General features: G+C 49.8%; 3 protein-coding genes across 11 annotated transcripts in view; 2 read left to right on the top strand and 1 right to left on the bottom strand.

Annotated features, from left to right (window-relative positions):
* QRICH1 (glutamine rich 1) overlaps positions 1-8,540 on the top strand; it is a 52,844-nt gene extending 44,304 nt beyond the window's left edge. For 4 of the 7 annotated variants that reach the window (XM_040445309.1, XM_040445307.1, XM_040445311.1 and 1 more), the window contains 4 exons: positions 4,899-5,007; positions 5,363-5,514; positions 5,836-5,926; positions 7,595-8,540. In XM_040445309.1, coding sequence (XP_040301243.1) covers positions 4,899-5,007; positions 5,363-5,514; positions 5,836-5,926; positions 7,595-7,787 — 545 coding nt within the window. In that variant the 3' untranslated portion in view covers positions 7,788-8,540. The remainder of the gene's footprint in view (positions 1-4,898; positions 5,008-5,362; positions 5,515-5,835; positions 5,927-7,594) is intronic. The other 3 variants (XM_040445313.1, XM_040445312.1, XM_040445310.1) reach the window with 1 other exon arrangement.
* Positions 8,541-8,777: 237 nt separating this feature from the next.
* Positions 8,778-13,874, top strand: IMPDH2 (inosine monophosphate dehydrogenase 2). 2 transcript variants are annotated; one of them, XM_040445314.1, is made up of 15 exons: positions 8,778-8,975; positions 9,416-9,464; positions 9,683-9,784; positions 10,109-10,183; positions 10,499-10,705; positions 11,209-11,296; positions 11,370-11,569; positions 11,649-11,739; positions 11,832-11,927; positions 12,202-12,273; positions 12,928-13,071; positions 13,158-13,302; positions 13,401-13,544; positions 13,624-13,707; positions 13,810-13,874. In XM_040445314.1, exons 1-15 carry the CDS (start codon positions 8,878-8,880, stop codon positions 13,829-13,831), a joined length of 1,617 nt encoding a protein of 538 aa, XP_040301248.1. In that variant the 5' UTR covers positions 8,778-8,877; the 3' UTR covers positions 13,832-13,874. The 2 variants fall into 2 exon arrangements, with proteins under 2 accessions (XP_040301248.1, XP_040301249.1); XM_040445315.1 differs by lacking the exon at positions 12,202-12,273 and having other exon boundaries at positions 8,780-8,975.
* Positions 13,875-14,446: 572 nt separating this feature from the next.
* NDUFAF3 (NADH:ubiquinone oxidoreductase complex assembly factor 3) lies at positions 14,447-16,102 on the bottom strand. Of its 2 annotated transcripts, none has more exons than XM_040445316.1 (5): positions 15,514-16,102; positions 15,202-15,415; positions 14,999-15,065; positions 14,793-14,893; positions 14,447-14,713 (listed from the first exon to the last, which is right to left on the bottom strand). In XM_040445316.1, the coding sequence occupies exons 1-5, from the start codon at positions 15,588-15,590 to the stop codon at positions 14,597-14,599; spliced, it is 576 nt and encodes a 191-aa protein (XP_040301250.1). In that variant the 5' UTR covers positions 15,591-16,102; the 3' UTR covers positions 14,447-14,596. The 2 variants fall into 2 exon arrangements, with proteins under 2 accessions (XP_040301250.1, XP_040301251.1); XM_040445317.1 differs by having other exon boundaries at positions 15,223-15,415.
* Between the last annotated feature and the right edge of the window lie 2,203 nt (positions 16,103-18,305).

Below are 18,305 nucleotides of genomic sequence, written 5' to 3'. Positions count from 1 at the left end.
ATGTACCACACAATTTGTTTATCCATTCACCTATTGAAGGACATCTTTGTTGTTTCCAGATTTTGGCAATTATGAATAAAGCTGCTGTAAACATTGTGTGCAGGTTTTTGGTGAAAGAATAGAGAGCCCAGAGGTAGAGTCGCAGAAATATAACCAACTGATCTTTAACAAAAAAGTAAAGGCAGTTCAGTGGACAAAGAATAGTCTTTTCAATAAGTGGTGCTGGAACAACGGGACATCCACATACCAAAAAATGAATCTAGATGGAGACCTTACACCTTTCATAAAATTAACTGAAAATGGGTCATAGACCTAAATGTAAAACACAAAACTATAAAACTCCTAGAAGATAACATAGGAGAAAATCTAGGTGACCTTGGGTTTGGTAGTAACTTTTTGGATATACCACCAAAAAGTATAGTCCATGAAAGAAAATAATTGATAAGTTGGACTTCGTTAAAATTAAAGGTTTATGCTCTGTTAAAGACACTGTTAAGAGAATGAAAAGACAAGCCACAAACTGGGAGAAAATATTTGCAAAACTCATACCTGATAAAGAACTGGTATCCAAAATATACAAAGAACTCTTAACGCTCAACAATAAAAAACAACCTGAACCAAAAAAAAGGAAAAGATCTAAACAGATTCCTCACCACAGAAGATAACACAGGTGGTAGATAAGTATATGAAGATGCTTATCATTAGATATCATCAGGAAACTGCAAATTAAAAATGAGATACCACTATACACCCATTAGAATGGCTAAAATCACAAGCAGTGGCAGTCCCAATTGCTGGATAGGGAGGACAAGAATGCTCATTCGTTGCTGGTGGGAATGCAAAATGGTACAATCCCTTTATAAGCAGTTTGGCTTTTTTTTTTTTTTTTTTTTTTTTTTAAGTAAACATTTCCTGGAGTGCCTAGGTGGCTCAGTTGGTTAAGTGTCCAACTTCAGCTCAGGTCATGATCTCATGGTTCATGGGTTCAAGCCCTGCATCAGGCTGTTATTGGGATGGAGCCTGCTTCAGATCCTCTGTCCCCCTCTTCTCTGCCCTTCCTTTGCTCTCTGTCTCTGTCTCTCTCAGAAATAAACATGAGGGGTGCCTGGGTGGCTCAGTGGGTTAAGCATCTGACCTCATCCCAGGTCACGATCTCTCTGCTCATGGCTTCAAGTCCCGCATCAGGCTCTGTGCTGACAGCTCAGAGCCTGGAACCTGCTTCGGATTCCCTGTCTCCCTCCCTTTCTGCCCCTCCCCTATACTTACTCACTCACTCTCTCTCAAAAGTAAAAAAAAAAAAAAAAAAAAAAAAAATTTAAAAAATAAACATTAAAAATATTAAAAAAAAAAGTAAACATTTTCTTACCTTATGATCTAGTAGTTGTCCTCCTTATTAGTATTTACCCAGATGAGTTGAAAAGTTTATATTCACATGAATATCTGAGTTTTAATCCTGGCTTTGCCAATTGTTTTTTATTTATTTCTATTTATTTACTTTTTGCATTAATCTAACAGGAATTTTAAAATGAAAACAAAATTGAGATAATTGACATAAAGCATTATATTAGTTTTAGGTATACAACATAATGATTTGATATGTGTAGATCTTGCATAATGATCTAGTTTAGTTAACATCCATCACCACACAGTTAGACGCTTAACCTTTAAAAAATAGGTATTTTATTTAGTTAACTTATTTATTTTATTTAGAGAGAGAGAAAGCGCATGAACTGGATAGGGGCAGAGAGAGAGTGAAGAGAGAGAGAATCCCAATCAGGCTCTGCGCTGACAGAGCAGAGCCAGACACAGGGCTCAAACTCACAAATCATGAGATCATGACCTGAACTGAAATTAAGTGCCAGATGCTTAACTGACTGAGCCACCCAGACACCCCTAAAAGAAAAATTCCTTTTCAAGCAAATATTTTTTGCTTGCCTGTTATGTGCCAAGTAGCATTTCAGGTGTAGATGATATAATATTATAATGAATAAAATGGAACTTATAGTCTAATAGGGGGAAGACAGTGTATATGATTAAGTGACTTGAACCAAGCACAGGGGAATGGAAAGTTTTAGGGGCATTAGGAAAGAGTCCTTTCTGAGGGACTATCATTAGAACAGAAACCAAATAAGTGAATCACTCTACATGATGTGCAAATTTTCAAGCCAAGTGTGGCTGTGCAAACTTTGCTTTTTTTTTTTTTTTTAAACGTTTATTTATTTTTGAGACAGAGACAGAGCATGAATGGGGGAGGGGCAGAGAGAGAGGGAGACACAGAATCGGAAGCAGGCTCCAGGCTCTGAGCCATCAGCCCAGAGCCCGACGCGGGGCTTGAACTCACGGACCGCGAGATCGTGACCTGAGCTGAAGTCGGACGCGTAACCGACTGAGCCACCCAGGTGCCCCCAAACTTTGCTTTTTAAAAATTGCATTGTGGAAATTTTAAGCATATATAAAAGTAAACTTGAGATAAATGACACTCCCTTGTACCCATTGTCCATGGCAAATCTTGTGTCATAGGTACCCCATCTGTTTTTTTCCCTTCCCATATTATTTTGAAGTAATTCCTAGACACTTTATTCATAAATATTTTAGTATGTTTGACACATGATGCCTTTATTATACTGGGGGGGGGGTATAATTCCATAATGTCATAAAAATCTACCCTTTGTTCAAATTTCTAATGTCTCAAAAATGTCTTGACTTTGTTTTGAGCCAAGGTGCAAATAAGATCCGCACATTGAAATTGCTGGTATGTCTTTTAATATTTAGCTTTAATCTTTAGTTTTCCCCTTGATTCCTTAATTCTTTTTTTTTTTTTTTTTTGCGATTTATTTATAGAAGAAAGTAGCCTTTTAAATTGTCAGTCTGATTACATCCCCATATTGTAGTTTAGTATAGTTTTCTGTTCCTTGTATTCACATAACTGTAAATGTTGCAGATAGTTGCAGATAAAGACTTCATTGATGGGGTTTTGAATTTTGTGTTTCCTTTTTGGAAGGAGACATCATAGATGGGCTATATACTTCCATCTGATACCCATAATATCTAGATCCATTCATTCATTAGGAGTTGCAAACAGTGGTATTCTGATGTTACTACTTCTTCGTTATTAGCTGAAATACAGAGCACAACTTTCTCCTGATCACTCTTTCAATGCCTAGCAGTATAGATAATGGATTTTATAGTAGAGGCAGGATAAGGGCTTGTTTCTTCTCCTTTGTTCAGCAGTTTTTACAGTAATGAGTTGGTTCACTGGTTTCATCCAGTGATGACCAATTCACTTTTTAAAGAATCCTTGTGAACTGATGGATTTAAACATATTTAATATGGTTTACTCCATTGCAGGTAATCTTTTTTGATGTGCAGATTGTTCTGTCTTTGGCCATTTGGAGCCTCTTTAAATTGGCTTTTAAGTTCTTTTGACATGGCCCTACTTCCTTGATTTCTGATTTTCCAGATATTCCATGCTCATCTTGGACATTTTCTGTTTTCTGCCTCAGTATAGAATTGGTCAGTTCAGCATAGAACCTGGTTCCTTTTAGTGGTAAATGGTATTTTAAGTAGCATAGGGGTGTTCATTGCTTCTGGGTTGGTCATTGTTTCTAGGCCTTTCAGGGGGGCAGAACTAAAAAAAAAAAAAAAAAAAAAAAAATCATTTTGATACCTGCAGTTCAGATTCAGAACTACAAGGCTTTTTATATGATGTCTCTGCATCTCCCTTCTCCCATGCCAGGAGTCCTGGTTTTTAGACACTAAAGTTCAGTTTAAGTTGTGTTAGGAAGTGGGTAAAGCTAGGGAAGAGACACTACTAGTTGGCAGAGTGAAGTGAACCCAAAGAAAATAGTGCATGCTAAGGTATGTGTGGGACCACTTTTAGCTCTGGCCTTCCCCAAACAGGGCTGTCTTGTGCCACTCATCTGCTTCAGATATTTTGAGGGCAGGAAATCTTACCGTATTGCCAGTGGGCCACAAAATAGAAGAGTAGAGGTAGTGCTGCCAGAAAGAGATGGGAGTGCACTAATGGACTTAGAGGACCAGCTTTCGCAAGAGTAGAGAAGAGGAATGTGTTGGGCAGAATATTTCTTTCCCTGCTCCTAGGATGTGGCATCCTCACTGTCTGCTTGGAGAATTCCTGAAACTCCTGCAGGAGAATACTGTTTCACCAGGGCCTCAGTGCCTGGCACATAAACACTGGTACATTGACTGTTGAATGAAGACATGATGGGGGCTTGGTGATCAACCTGTGTCATCTTCTGTTCACATAGACCTGGCTGCACAGGGCTTTTGATCAAACATTGGCCTTTGCCCCTGCCCAGCCCTCAGTTTGCTTATGAACCAGCGTCTTAAAGTTAGACCTTCCCTGTGGGAGAACCCTGTAATAGTTCTGAATATCATTCTCCCCTTTATCCAGACAGGGAATGAGAATGAGCTTGCTTTTTAGAGGTGGAAAACACAAGAGGTTTAACAAGGACACACATACTGGTTCTTTGGGCCCTTGACACCTTTGAAAAAATATGATGAAAGCTCTATACCCTTTTTCTAGATAAGTATGCTTATATGCAGAGTTTGATTTATAGTTTTGGGTGTTACACTATGTTCTTTTGCCCAATTGTAATCTTGGATTAGAGGAAGAATTAACATCAGGTAAGAATCATATAGGGCACTGGTTCTCAGGAACTTGTTAGAAATGCACATTATCAGGTCCCATCCCAGAAGCTTGGGCTGAAACCCAGGCATCTGTGTTTCAAGCTTCCAGGTGATTCTGCCATTCCCTAGGGAGATTTTTCTGGTAAACTTGTACTCCTGTGTGGTCCTTGTGCCTCCCACTTCCCATCCTGCACCTCTGAGGGCCCTTCTCCCATCGTCTTGTTGTAGCAGTACTCTATTCCTCCTAGGCTATGTCCTGCCCAGCCACGTGACTGAGGAGATGCTGTGGGAGTGCAAGCAGCTCGGGGCTCACTCCCCTTCCACCCTGCTGACCACCCTCATGTTCTTTAACACCAAGTAAGTGTTCTAGAGCTCCATGCTTAGCCACTGCTGGCATCTGCCCAGTGAAGAGGGTGGAAACTATCCAGGTAGACTTAGGAATTCCTTTGACACATTTGAGAGCATCTGGGCTACTGAAAGCCTTCAGCCCCATTTGGCTACATTTGTGTGGTGACCAGTGAGGCAGACAGCCTTGCCAGACCCCTGCCGTCAGTCTTGATGTGGTTCCTCCACTAGACAGTGTTTTTGGGTGTGGGCCTGCCCAGATCCTGGGAGTGTGTGCATCAGCTCCTCCGAGACACTGATGGCAGAGGCTGAGTCATGGTCTCCTCCTGGCACCCCTCCCTTTGCCTTGCTTTCACTTGTGGTGCAGATACTTCCTTTTGAAGACAGTGGACCAGCATATGAAGCTGGCCTTCTCCAAGGTTTTGCGACAGACAAAGAAGAACCCCTCTAATCCTAAGGATAAAAGCACGAGTATTCGGTACCTGAAGGCACTTGGGATACACCAGACTGGCCAGAAAGGTAGGGGCTACGGAAACAGGTGCAACTTGTCCTGCCCTGTCCTTGTGCTGGGGGACTAGTGATTAGTGTGAAGGTTGGGATTTGCTGGATAAGAATTCTCCATTCCCTTCTCCCCAGCCAGAAACTTCAAACTCTTCTAGAAGCAGAGATGCCCCAGAAATGATTGCTGCTTTTTCCTTTCATACTTTCCCTTCATGCCTCACACCATTTTTCCTCCCAATAAGTCTAGTTTGGGATGGCTAGAAGCCTAAGGTTCCTAATCTGGGCCTAAGCTAAAGCAGTCTGATGCCATGTCTCTGGTGTTGGGGGTGTGTTTTGTAGTTACAGATGACATGTATGCAGAACAGACGGAAAATCCAGAGAATCCACTGAGATGTCCCATCAAGCTCTACGATTTCTACCTCTTTAAATGGTGAGGAAGCTTTATGGTGGCTGGGGGACTGTGTGTGTGTGCATGCATGCACTGTACCTGTATACAAAGGCATTCTTTAGTCACGAACTGAGAGTAAATACACACTTCCCAAAAGCTAAATATAGAAGCAACCTTACTGGTTTCCCAAAAACATGTGGAATGACCAGCATGGTAATTTTATATGGTCCCCTGTCTTGGAGAGGGGAATGAAGGTAGAGGGAGGAAAGTATAGAGAAGTGGCTTCCATCACATAGCATAGCCTAACATCTTCCTGTCCTTGACCTTTGTCACTAGCAACATCAATCTAGAGGGGATTCGTTTTCTTTGCTTTTGCTGTCTTGCCCTTTCAGTTTGACATGTCATCTCTACAGCAATGCCAAAATGATATTTCTGTGCTATAGTTCTTAACATGTTACTTAGACTAAAACCTTCGGTGGTTTTAGTTTATTATATAAAGAAGAGTAATCTTAATGTTGCCAACAAGGCCTTTCGTATACTTCCCTTGCTCATCTCATGTCCATGTAGCTCTTGGCTCTCTAGCCATGCTGGCTTCTCTCCACTCAAGGACCTCATGCTCTCCCTACCCTCAGGCCTCAGCATAGAAATTTTCCCTGTTGATGGGGCACCTGGGTGGCTCAGTTGGTAAAGTGTCCAACTTTGGCTCAGGTCATGATCTCGTGGTTTGTGAGTTCCAGCCCTGCGTCGGGCTCTGTACTGACAGCTCAGAGCCTGGAACCTGCTTCAAATTCTGTGTCTTCCCCTCTCTCTGCCCCTCCCATGCTCATGCTCTGTGTCAGTCTCTCAATAATAAATAAACATTAAAAACATTTTTCCCTGTTGGGCAGGCCTTCCCCACCCCCTACAGGCCCCCATATTTGGCTAGTTGGCTCCTATCAATCCTCTTCTCAGCTTTATTAGGGAAGCATTTCCAGATTCCCTACCTGTTCTTTTGGGCTCTTTCCTTTGTAGCATTTATCACTGATTGTCATTTTGTGTGTATTTATCTAATTGTTGGCTATCTCTCCTCTTACCTGTAAGCTCCATAAGGTGGGAAGTCTTGGATTTTGCTCATTTCTTGAACACCAGCTCCTAGTGCAGACCTGGCACACAGTGGCCCTTTGATAAATCTTGAGTGGATGGGTAAATGTAACTGTTTAGACAGTGACATGTGCTAATAAGTACAGCAAAACATTGAAGGGGTAGAGTGTGAGCCTAAGTAAGGGTCCCAGCATCTTAGCCAAGCTGGGAAGGCAGATAGAGTCCCTTAGGTAAAATTGAGGAATTGTCAGTGGATTGGGTAGAGGCAAACAACATGAGGAAAGACTTGGAGATGACCTTGTAAGTGGTGAAATTGGTTCCAGGTGGGATATAGTTGGACTCAAGAAGATGAACCCCACATCCTTAGGTGTCACTCAGAGATATTCACAGCTGGCAGCATGTAAGGGAGGAGTGGAAGGGAGGTAGCCTATTACTGACATTTGCAGTAGCCCCAAAGGAGGTCCTAGAGGTAATATGTGTTGGCTGCATGGAATTCAGTAGCTATGATACCATACCTCCAAGAGCTGCTGTCTTCCCAACTTTTGCAGACAGCATCTGTCCAGTAGATTCCAATGTGGGAGGGATAAGACTATTGTGGTTTTACCCAGCTTTTACTGATATATTTTTCAGCCCCCAGAGTGTGAAAGGCCGGAATGACACCTTTTATCTGACGCCCGAGCCAGTGGTGGCCCCCAATAGCCCAATCTGGTACTCGGTCCAGCCTATCAGCAGAGAACAGATGGGACAGATGCTGACTCGGATCCTGGTGATACGAGAAATTCAGGAGGCCATTGCAGTGGCCAACGCAAGCACCATGCACTGAGATGCCTAAGCCATGGTGCAAGGGAGATGATCCAGGAAAAAAAATGGACAGACTTTCACACTAAAGAAGAGGCCTCCATTTTTTCTTTTTTTTATTGGTGTAGTTATGAAGCCTTTCAGACTGCTTCTGTTTAAAATGTAAAAGGAAACTTTGCCTCCTGTGCGTCTCCGTAAATCTGCGGCAGATTCCTCAGCCCGTGGGGGTGCTGGGTTTCCTGAAAAGCCAGATGTCCTAGAAAGTGGCTGGCTGGCTTTTTCTTTTTTTGTCTGGGGCCTGGGAACAGGGCTTGGACTGTTAGGAGAAATGTGGCCCGTTCCCTTACTCTAGAAAGATGGAATTAGTGATGGATGGACCCTCCAGGGAATCTCCCCAGCTGGCTTCCACTCTGACTGGCAGACGTCGCTGACCACAGGGGAGCCACCGTCTTTTTCTTTCTTCATGCTCAGACATAAACTTAGCATCTTAATGGAAGGAAAATGAGGGGAACTTCAATTATGATTTATTAAAGACAATTTCTATTACACCCTCCTTTATGACAAGTGACATTTTAGATGTTAAAGTAAAAACTTTACCATGCCTTTTTTTTTTTTTTTTTTTTTTGGCCTAGCATTGAGGCCTTAAACCTGAGGCTCCTGTGCCTGATGGAATTCTTGTAACATACACTTGTGTATCATATAAAGATACCACTCTGTTTCTCTTATGTATTCTTAATCTAGTTGTTTATTAAGAATGACAAGCACGTCTTTTCAACATGCTAGTGAACATCGCCTCTTTATTTGGGAGGATCCTGGCGGGCCAGTGGAAGCAAAGCCTTGCCTGCTAATTGAACGGGTCAAGGTCTTGTGGGAGGGAGCAGACACGATAACACCCAACTACAAGGCTACAAGCCCTAGTGCATGTTGCGCGCATGCGCTCCTTCGGTAGTCCCGCCCCGAAGTCGCGTAGGCTCCGCCTGCTCGCACTGCGTCCTGACGTCAGTGACGCGCAGGGCGCAATGACGATATCGGCGGGTTTATATTGGCGCGGCCCAGACGGCTGAGGCCTCTGCGGCGCGGTCTTCGGGCACACGCGGCTCTGCCCGGTGCAGGCTATGGCCGACTACCTGATTAGCGGGGGCACGTCCTACGTGCCAGACGACGGGCTTACGGCACAGCAGCTGTTCAACTGCGGGGACGGCCTCACCTACAAGTGCGGGCCTAGCGGGCTCACCTGGGCGAGGAGAGGGGCGGCGCGCTGCGGTGGGAGGCCGGGTGGGGTTTTCCACTGAGCCCTCTGGGACTCGGGCGTGGGGACAGGTTGCGGAAAATCCATCATCTCCGGCTCCATTTGGTAGATCTGAAGTGGGGCGGGATGGAGGAGGCATCTTGGCAGTGCTTGGGATTTCAGACTAGAAGCTCCATTCTGTCGGCACATGGAGTTGTCAGGATGCCAGGGTCGCTGTTGACAGCTAGGTGGCAGAAAAGGTCCCCTATCTACATCTCCACCTTGTGATTTGTCTTCCGTTAATGTGACACGGGCTAGGGCAGTGCCCTCTGGGCCCAAATGCCTTTTGATGTGATCAGTGGGGGTGGAATCTTAAGCCGCCCTAAACCTGAGCCTTACTCCCAATTCATTCCCCTTCCCCATAGTGACTTTCTCATTCTCCCTGGGTACATCGACTTCACTGCAGACCAGGTGGTGAGTATCGCCAGAAACTGGGTCCTGAACATCAGGTTACGTAAGGTACTCCTTTGCCTTGTCCGCTCAGCTACCAAACCAAATTGGGCTTGGGGGTAGATTCTGTAGAATAGTCTGATTGGCATGCATGTCATGCAGGGCACCTGATTTATGGGGATCTGGCACCACCCTGAGGCATATGAGGTGCTTTCCCACATTACTTGGCTGTATCTCCCCAGGACCTGACTTCTGCTCTGACCAAAAAGATTACTCTGAAGACCCCACTGGTTTCCTCACCCATGGACACAGTCACAGAGGCTGGCATGGCCATAGCAATGGCGGTGAGCATGACGGGATGTAGGGACAGAAGGAGGGGCCCCACATTGTTCCCCACAGGCATATAGAGTCATGCTGCTCTTACTCTTTACTTTTTTCTTCTTTTTAAAGTTTATTTTTGAGAGAAAAAGAATGAGTGGGGAAGGGGCAGAGACAGGGGTCAGAGGATCCGAAGTGGGCTCCGTGCTGACAGCAGAGAGCCCTACGTGGTGCTCAAACCCATGAATCCGTGAGATCATGACTTGAGCTGAAGTCAAGATGCTTAACTAACTGAGCCACCCAGGAGCACCTCTTTGTCACTTTTTCACTATCTTCTGTTTATCGTGCAGCTTACAGGTGGTATTGGTTTCATCCACCACAACTGTACACCGGAGTTCCAAGCCAACGAAGTTCGGAAAGTGAAGGTCAGAAGGGCAAGGATAGTGGTCACGAGCTCCTGGGAACTGCATTGAGGTGGAGTGGGGGGTGGGAAAGGGGGATATATTCTCCTGATCTTTTCCCCACTTTGGGGTTCAATTCTTGAGAAGACTATGAGACCCTGTGTCCTTAGTCAACAGAAGAGGACCAGGTGGACAGTACCTACAGCCCACCCGTGTTTCCTATTCCTGAGTTTGAGTTGTGATTTGGTCCTGTGGCACTGCCAGAGGGGGGAGTTGGCACAGACCCCGGGCTTCAAACTGGTAAAGGCTGTTCAGAAATATTCTTGCCATCCCTTCCAGAAATATGAGCAGGGATTCATCACAGACCCTGTGGTCCTCAGCCCCAAGGATCGAGTGCGGGATGTGTTTGAAGCCAAAGCCCGGCATGGTTTCTGTGGTATCCCGATCACTGACACAGGACGGATGGGAAGCCGCCTGGTTGGCATCATTTCCTCAAGGGACATTGATTTTCTCAAGGAGGAGGAGCACGACCGGTTTTTGGAAGAGGTAGGTGCTACTGACAACGCAAAGCCAAGCTCTAGCAGCCAAGGCTTAAGACAAGGTTTCTGTTGCCTGAATGGCATCTCTTGGGGCCTTTGCAGTCCAGAAAAGAAGAGTGCCCAGCCAGGTTTCTGATCCCTTCATGGGGTTCGTGCATCTCTTCCCCACCAGAGGCTCTGAATGGGCCCGAATGTTTGCCACCCCCAAGGTGCAGGCAGTACTCAAGGATCAATTTCGACCTCCTCTTCCAATTCTCTTGTCATTGCTCTGGCATGGCATTTCTTTCTCCACTATGTAACAGGAGGCTCTGTGTACCATGTTGTCCTTTCTACTGAATTTTCACCCCAGCCACTATATTGCTGCACAGACTGTTGGGTTCACTTGAGGAGGGTGGTTTGGGTGCAGGCTGTGTGATCGTGGTGGTCTTTGGAACCTCCCTCCTGTATTAGGGCAGGGTCTGTTGGGAAGTCTGGTCTCTGGCCTTTTCTCATAGCTCCCCTCACTGCTAGATCATGACGAAGAGGGAAGACTTGGTGGTAGCTCCTGCAGGCATCACATTGAAAGAAGCAAATGAAATTTTGCAGCGCAGCAAGAAAGGTGAGTCCTAGAGGTGGAAGGGTTCTGGAACCAGAGACCAGGGTTCTGATTTATGTATTTGCCCTACCTCCAGGAAAGTTACCCATTGTAAATGAAGATGATGAACTGGTAGCCATCATTGCCCGGACAGACCTGAAGAAGAACCGGGATTACCCACTGGCCTCCAAAGATGCCAAGAAGCAGCTGCTCTGTGGAGCAGCCATTGGCACTCATGAAGATGACAAGTATCGGCTGGACTTGCTAGCCCAGGCTGGTGTGGATGTAGTGGTTTTGGTGAGTTGTCACATAGGCAGGGTAGGGTGGTAGGGGCAGCTGTAATACCAGTCTCACTGGGACTTTCTTTCTGTCCCAGGACTCTTCCCAGGGAAACTCAATCTTCCAGATCAACATGATCAAGTACATCAAAGAGAAATACCCCAGTCTCCAAGTTATTGGAGGCAATGGTGAGGCAAGACTGGGTACTGAAGGACGTGGGGCAAGAGGAGGGAAGCTAAGCTCCCACTTAGACCTTCACACAAGCTTTTCCCTGTTGTAGTGGTCACAGCTGCTCAGGCCAAGAATCTCATTGATGCTGGTGTAGATGCCCTGCGGGTGGGCATGGGCAGTGGCTCCATCTGCATCACCCAGGAAGGTAGGAAATGCTTCAGCAGGCCCTCAGAGACTCTGGCTTCAACAGGGCCCTTAGTCCCAGATGGCCTGAGCCAAGCGCTCTTGTGGGAACAATACGGAGTCCTCCAATAGGGGCAGCCCCAGGGCCAGATGGGCCCCTTGGATGGGTGACATGCTGGAAGACGAGCTCGTCATTCCTCACCTGCCACTCCCTCCCACCCCACCCCTCACCTAGCCTGGCCTCCTTGCTCCTGCTCTGCACCCTCTCTAAACTCTGGTCTGTTTGTTTTATTTAGTGGCTCCCAAGATCCCTCCAGACATAAAGTCCCACAGCCCCAAATGCCCTTCTACTGTCACGGGCTGCTATAGTAAGTCCAGCCCGGCCCACTGGCCCGGCCCAGCTGCCCACTGCCCGGCTGCTTGGTTGACTGTAGCTGTAGCTCCCGGGGTTTGTGGTGCTGATGGGTGGGCAGGGCAAACTGAATGACAGACCATGGTTTTGGGGGCTGCTGGAAAACACAGCTCCCTCCTCTTCCCGGGGTGCTCATAAGGCAGGATCTCCTTCCCAGGTAGGCCCTAGTCTGCCCACATTTCCTATAGTAGGCACAGCTCAAGAACCAACAAGCCACTCTTCCTTCTACACAACCACTCCCCTGATCTTGCCCGAGCTGCCAACTAGGCAGGAAGGGGTGGGCCTCTGGGTTACTAACTGCACGGTGACCCCCTACGTCCACTTGATACCAGGTGGGTGGGGCTTTTCCCGGCTGCTGACTGCATGTGCCTGAGGCTGCCCTGGGCCATGCACACATGCACGCGCACATGCAGGATTGAGTGGAGGCCATCACAGCTATTTGTACTGTTCAAGGCAGATGGGGCAGCAGCCATCCCAGACTTGATTCTCTTGGCCAAGCTACAGTCTTGGTGCATCTGTAGCGGAGAGCTCCTGGGTGCTGAGTTATGGCCACAGGGCCCCTTGCCTGTCCCCATTAATTCCATCCACCCATATATTCCTCTCTCAATAGTGCTGGCCTGCGGGCGGCCCCAAGCAACAGCAGTATACAAGGTGTCAGAATATGCACGGCGCTTTGGTGTTCCTGTTATTGCTGATGGAGGAATCCAAAATGTGGGCCACATCGCTAAAGCCTTGGCCCTTGGGGCCTCCACAGGTGAGGCCCAGCACCCAGGGAGTTTGGTGGGATTCTTTCCCTAATGCCACTCAGAGTCTGTCCCCAGCACTCCCATCTGTCCATAGTTATGATGGGCTCCCTCCTGGCTGCTACTACTGAGGCCCCTGGCGAGTACTTCTTCTCTGATGGAATCCGGCTAAAGAAATATCGTGGTATGGGTTCTCTTGATGCCATGGACAAGCATCTCAGCAGCCAGAACCGATATTTCAGGTGGGACAGGAAAGTCAGTTATCCTGTGCTGACAGCCTTGTACTGGCAGCTTCATCTATGCTTTGACCTTGCTTGTGTTGTCCTGCCTCTCCCCACAGTGAAGCTGACAAAATCAAGGTGGCTCAGGGGGTGTCTGGGGCTGTGCAGGACAAAGGGTCCATCCACAAATTTGTCCCCTACCTGATCGCTGGCATCCAGCACTCCTGCCAGGACATTGGTGCCAAGAGTTTGACCCAAGTCCGGTAAGCTTGGGGAGTTGAACATGGGTAGAGGGGGTGGTTGAGGGCCAGCTACCCACATCCGACATCCGTCCCTCTTCAGAGCCATGATGTATTCTGGAGAACTCAAGTTTGAGAAGAGAACATCCTCAGCTCAGGTGGAAGGTGGTGTCCACAGCCTCCATTCGTAAGTGACCAGCCCTTTTGTACCCATCTACCTTCAGAGCAAAGGTTTTTGCTGTGCCTCCTTCCTCCTGCCGCACCTCACAGCTTGTTATTCTGCCTACAGGTATGAGAAGAGGCTTTTCTGAAAAGGGATACGGCATAGCCCCTTGGTTTTTCAATAAAAGTTTGGGAAAAAAAAAAACAGTGCCTGATCTTTGAGGTCAACAAGCAGGTGTGGCTGTGCAGCTGCCACTATCACAGATGCACACAAACACAACACCCTCATTTGTGGGGAAAGCCTCAGACACTGAGGTCAGGATACTCCTTGGATCTGGAAGGAGGAACTAGTTCTTGATTCAAAAAGTCCCTCCTGAGGCAGCTCACAAGATGAGTCTGGCCAGCTCTGACTCACAAGAGTGCAGTCTCACATTATGGCTACTTAGGACAGGTCATGGAACAGTCCATGGGAGCTCTGGACTGGCACTCACAGGTGTTTGGCCACATGGGACCAGGTTGAGATCCACATATGTATTCTCTAACTTGAATCTCCAAGGGACCTTGTGGAGAAAGCACTGAGGTCCCCTCAAATCTGCATGTGAGCAAGTAGTTACATTTGCAGTTTGAAACAGGTGCCTATGCTGCCTCCTGCCTCTGAGGAGGTAAGTAGCCTAGATAAAAAGTGATCCCTTGGTTTCTTTGCAACCCCCACCAAGAGCCCACTGAGCCAAGTAGCTCCTCACCAGCAGTAAACTAGAACAAAATGGAAGATGTGGATTAAATTATTAACTTGCTGGCAAGAAAGACAAGTGTTACAGTGCCAAAGGGGAGGGACTAGTGAAAGCGCTGGAAACCCGTGTGCACTGCAAAAGTGCCACGGCCCTCCTGGACAGGTTAGGTCAGTTCCTGGCGGTTCATTCTGCAGCTTGTGCCAAAGTTGTGAGCACAGTCCCTCCAGGTGGAGGGATAAGGGCAGCTCCTGTCACTCGGCCTTCATGACACAGGAAGTTGAAAGTGGCAGAGGCATTGGGCTGCAAAGAGAAAGCCTGCATCAGCTTGGCTAGAGATAGGACTGGGCCCTGCTCAGCACTCCCAAGTGGCAGGACTTACAGTGTCCTGCACTTCCACCGCGATGCCCCGCTGCCTCATGGCTTGCAGCACCCCGGGCTGCAGTCGTTCAGTCCGGTCTCCGGTGCCCACCACAATGATCTCTAGGGAAAGATGGCCATGATTAGCTTATGGCGGGTCAGTGGGGAGGCTGGGGCGGGGTGGTTTGCTGGGGCTGGAAGCACCTCAGCCCTCCCCTTCTCCAGTACCTATTCGCGGCTCCAGCAACCAGAAGAGAGAGAAGCTTTCTTCAGTGATGTCCTGGTGAGTTCCTACCTGGGTTGGGAGGAGGCAGGTTAAGTACAAGTTCGCGCAGCTTTCCCCACAGAGCCCTTACCTGTTCCACAAAGGGGTAACGGAAAAGCCAAGTTTGCCAGGGACAGAATCAGGGGACAGGCCTGGGGCTCTGGACCTCTACTTCCTCACTGCTCACGTTCCACTGCACGACCGAGTGCGGGAGCAACGCGCAGGGCCCAAGCACACGATTTCCGTTGACCATGAAGCCGAGGCTGCTATAGCTGTCGATATACATGGATTGCGGGGACTCGCGTTGCAGCAGAGAGATGCGCGTCCTCTGATACAGCTCATCGTCCGCCGGCGTGAGCCGATGCCCTCGCCTTGGAACCCTGCGGGTGGGGTATGCTCAGGTTCTAGGGAGCCGTTGGGGGTGGGGGTCGCCGGTCGTGGAAGGCGAGAGAGTCAGGGACGCTGGGTCTGGACTCACCACAGCAGCTCTGCGAGGTCACAGCGCAAGGCGGCTCGAGCTCGGCACAGGCCGCGAAGAGCGAACGAGGCAACCATGGCGGACCTGCGTGCAGGGAACCCGGCGCTAGGTCAGCGGAGTCGTGGCGAAGTTCTCCGCAGCGCGCTGACAGCGCCCTCTGCGTCCTGGAGGGCACCGCGCGAGTCGGCTGCCCCAGCGCGGGATTATGAAGGAGCCGGCCCGGGAAAACTGTCCCAGGAGGGCCCGTCCCCTACCGCGGCTCCGGTGTCTGCACCTGCCGCCCGCCCCGCCCCAGGCCCCCACAGACCGTCCTGGGGGAGCCGGACACCTGGTGGCGTGGCCGGCCTCAGAGCGCTGCCTGGGCCCCCGCCGCCGCTTGGTCCCCGGCCCTCAGCTATTAACGCAGGCTCCCGGAGCCTGGGGCGGGGCTGCCGCGCACCTGGTCGAGTCCCTCACACCTGGCCAGGGCGTGGGGCCAGCATCCAAGCCCCTAATCCCAGGCTTTGGGGCGTCGGGTTCCGAGGGCGGAGCGGCCAGCTCAGGTTTCCCCCGCACTTCTGCGAATCACGCCCCTCCTCAACCGTCACCAGCGCGACCGTTGGCGTCGTCGCCGCGCGTCTCCCGGGGCGTGGCCACGCGTGGATTGGCTTCTCAGGAGCGCGAGGGGGCGTGGCTGATTGGTTTCGCCTTAAAATGGCTCCAAATCTGCGGCCCCAGCAAGCGGAAGGGGACGCCGTAGTAGGGCGATTGTAGCTGTTCGGGTGGGAGCCACCGGGCCGAACGGAACCAGATATTGAACTAGACAGCTGCTGGAGCATCGCCCTGTCGTCGCTCACGCTGCTCGCGGCCCGAGAATTCCCCGACCCCCCGCCTTGAACCGAATCAGAGGGCCTACTGGCGCGAGAGTCGCTGGCGCCCGCGCGGGTTTCGGGCATCTTCGCGCCCCCACCGTGTCGTGGCCTCAAGGGAATGTTGACGCGTCTGCTACCCACGGGGCCGGGCGGGAGGGAGGTTCGGCATAGCGGAGGACGGTCGCAATGGCTTCCCGGGGGTCCTATCGCCGCCATTGGGTCCCCAGCGCTCCGGGCGCTGGCATAGTCACGGGACAAAGGGCCCGGGGTGCGGGGGTGTCCCTGAGGCGGGCGCGCGGCTTTACTTCCTCTCCGGCCCTACGGGTGAGCTTCCCTCTAGGCTGATCTCGAAGCCCTTCCCACCACCGTCTCCGCACTGGTGGCCTGGCTTCATGGGACCAACAGGAGTAATCTTACCCTGCGGATCTAATCCGGATCTGGACCGGTCCCAGGGGAGACCCCCACCAACCTTCCTATTGTTTGGGGGCCCAGGTGAGCTCCTCGTTCCCACTACACTCGGTTTTACCGCCCACTCGTAGGTCCGTCTCCTGGTACTGGGAATGGGGGTCCTGATCTGGCCCCAGGACAAGGGAACCACCCCCCCCGCCCCGGGGTCATTCCCACCCGCCACGGCTGGACAGCGGGCAACGGAATCCCAAAAGCAGCTGTTGTCTCCAGAGCATTCCAGCTGCGCTTGGATTTCGTTCCCTGCTCTCCTGCCAGAGCAGCGTCCTGGCCTAGGTGGGGTGGGCCAGCCTCTGACCCCCATACATACTTATTGGGTCGCTCTGGTCTCCGACCCTGTCTCAAGTGCGCCCTCAGCCTGGAAGTGGTGGGCGTAGACGTCGGAGAGCCAGGTTTGTGGTCATCTCTGGAACCTGGAGTGGCATTGACAAGGGAGGGCGTTTCCAGGGCCTCTGGACAGGGCTGCGATCGCGGTGAGTCCCACAGGGCCACCGCAGCTTGCTAAAGATAGCCCTTCACTTCCTGGGGAAAACCCACCCCAACCGTCTTCGTGTACCGAGAGTAGCTGTAGTCCCCAGCTCCGCCTCCAGCCCCCAATCCTGTTAGTAGCTGCCCCAGGGTCATGCGCCTGCGGAATGGAAAGCGCTTTGGAATGACACGATCACTCCCGTTGAGTGGGCACCCAAGAAGCCATCGGGAATGTCGTGTCCGCCCAGTGCTCTTTCTGCGATCCCAGCAGGGCCTTGGAGCCCTGGCCCAGAAAGGGGTCTTGCCAAACTTTTGCTGCCCCTTTCTAGGGTTCTCTCCTTTCTGAGCCCTGGGCACTCTCACTGCTTCAGAGCAGAAATCATGGTTTTCCCAGCACTGTGTGCTGTGTCAGGTTCAATCTCCATTAAAAAAAATAGGAGAAAAGGGGATTTAAGTTACATTGAAGTGAAAACATTCAGGATCCCTGGTGGGACAGAGGAAAGAGCTTTGTCTCTCTAGTGGAATGGGATGCTCCAACTGGGAGCAGTCCTTTAGCTGGGGCTTCTCATGATCACATTGTTTATTTGGCTCAGAATGGCTCCTTGCCTAAACCAGGAAGCCGGAGGATCCCTGTTAAAGTACACAAGGTTAAAAGAAAAGCATTAAAGGCTGGTCATTTGGGGGGAGCCTGGCTGGCTCAGTCGGTTGGGCATCCGCCTTCGGCTCAGGTCATGAGATCTCTCTCGTCCTGAGTTCGAGCCCTGCACTGGGTTCTGTGCTGACAGCTCAGAGCCTGGAGCCTGCTTCGGATTCTGTATCTCCCTCTCTCTCTCTGCCCCTCCCCCACTCACTCTCTTGTCTCTGCTTCTCAAAAATGAATAAACGTTAAAAAAAAAAAAAAAAAGCAGCTGGGGGCGCCTGGGTGGCGCAGTCGGTTAAGCGTCCGACTTCAGCCAGGTCACGATCTCGCGGTCCGTGAGTTCGAGCCCCGCGTCAGGCTCTGGGCTG

Source organism: Herpailurus yagouaroundi, unplaced genomic scaffold (genome assembly GCF_014898765.1).
Source record: "Herpailurus yagouaroundi ecotype Mexico unplaced genomic scaffold, PumYag 193, whole genome shotgun sequence".
In the NCBI taxonomy this organism is placed as follows: domain Eukaryota; kingdom Metazoa; phylum Chordata; class Mammalia; order Carnivora; family Felidae; genus Herpailurus; species Herpailurus yagouaroundi.
Note: the sequence above shows the minus strand (reverse complement) of the source record. Positions and strands in the feature narration are given on the sequence as shown.

Bases quoted from the DNA above. Each gene is read 5' to 3' on its own strand.
- IMPDH2 (XM_040445314.1), top strand. From the start codon at position 8,878: ATGGCCGACTACCTGATTAGCGGGGGCACGTCCTACGTGCCAGACGAC. The intron at 11,570-11,648 runs GTGAGTTGTCAC...TTTCTGTCCCAG, and splicing joins GTGTGGATGTAGTGGTTTTG to GACTCTTCCCAGGGAAACTC. The intron at 13,545-13,623 runs GTAAGCTTGGGG...GTCCCTCTTCAG, and splicing joins AAGAGTTTGACCCAAGTCCG to AGCCATGATGTATTCTGGAG.
- NDUFAF3 (XM_040445316.1), bottom strand. From the start codon at position 15,590: ATGGTTGCCTCGTTCGCTCTTCGCGGCCTGTGCCGAGCTCGAGCCGCC. The intron at 15,416-15,513 runs GTGAGTCCAGAC...CCCCACCCGCAG, and splicing joins GACCTCGCAGAGCTGCTGTG to GGTTCCAAGGCGAGGGCATC. The intron at 14,894-14,998 runs GTACTGGAGAAG...ATCTTTCCCTAG, and splicing joins GTTGCTGGAGCCGCGAATAG to AGATCATTGTGGTGGGCACC.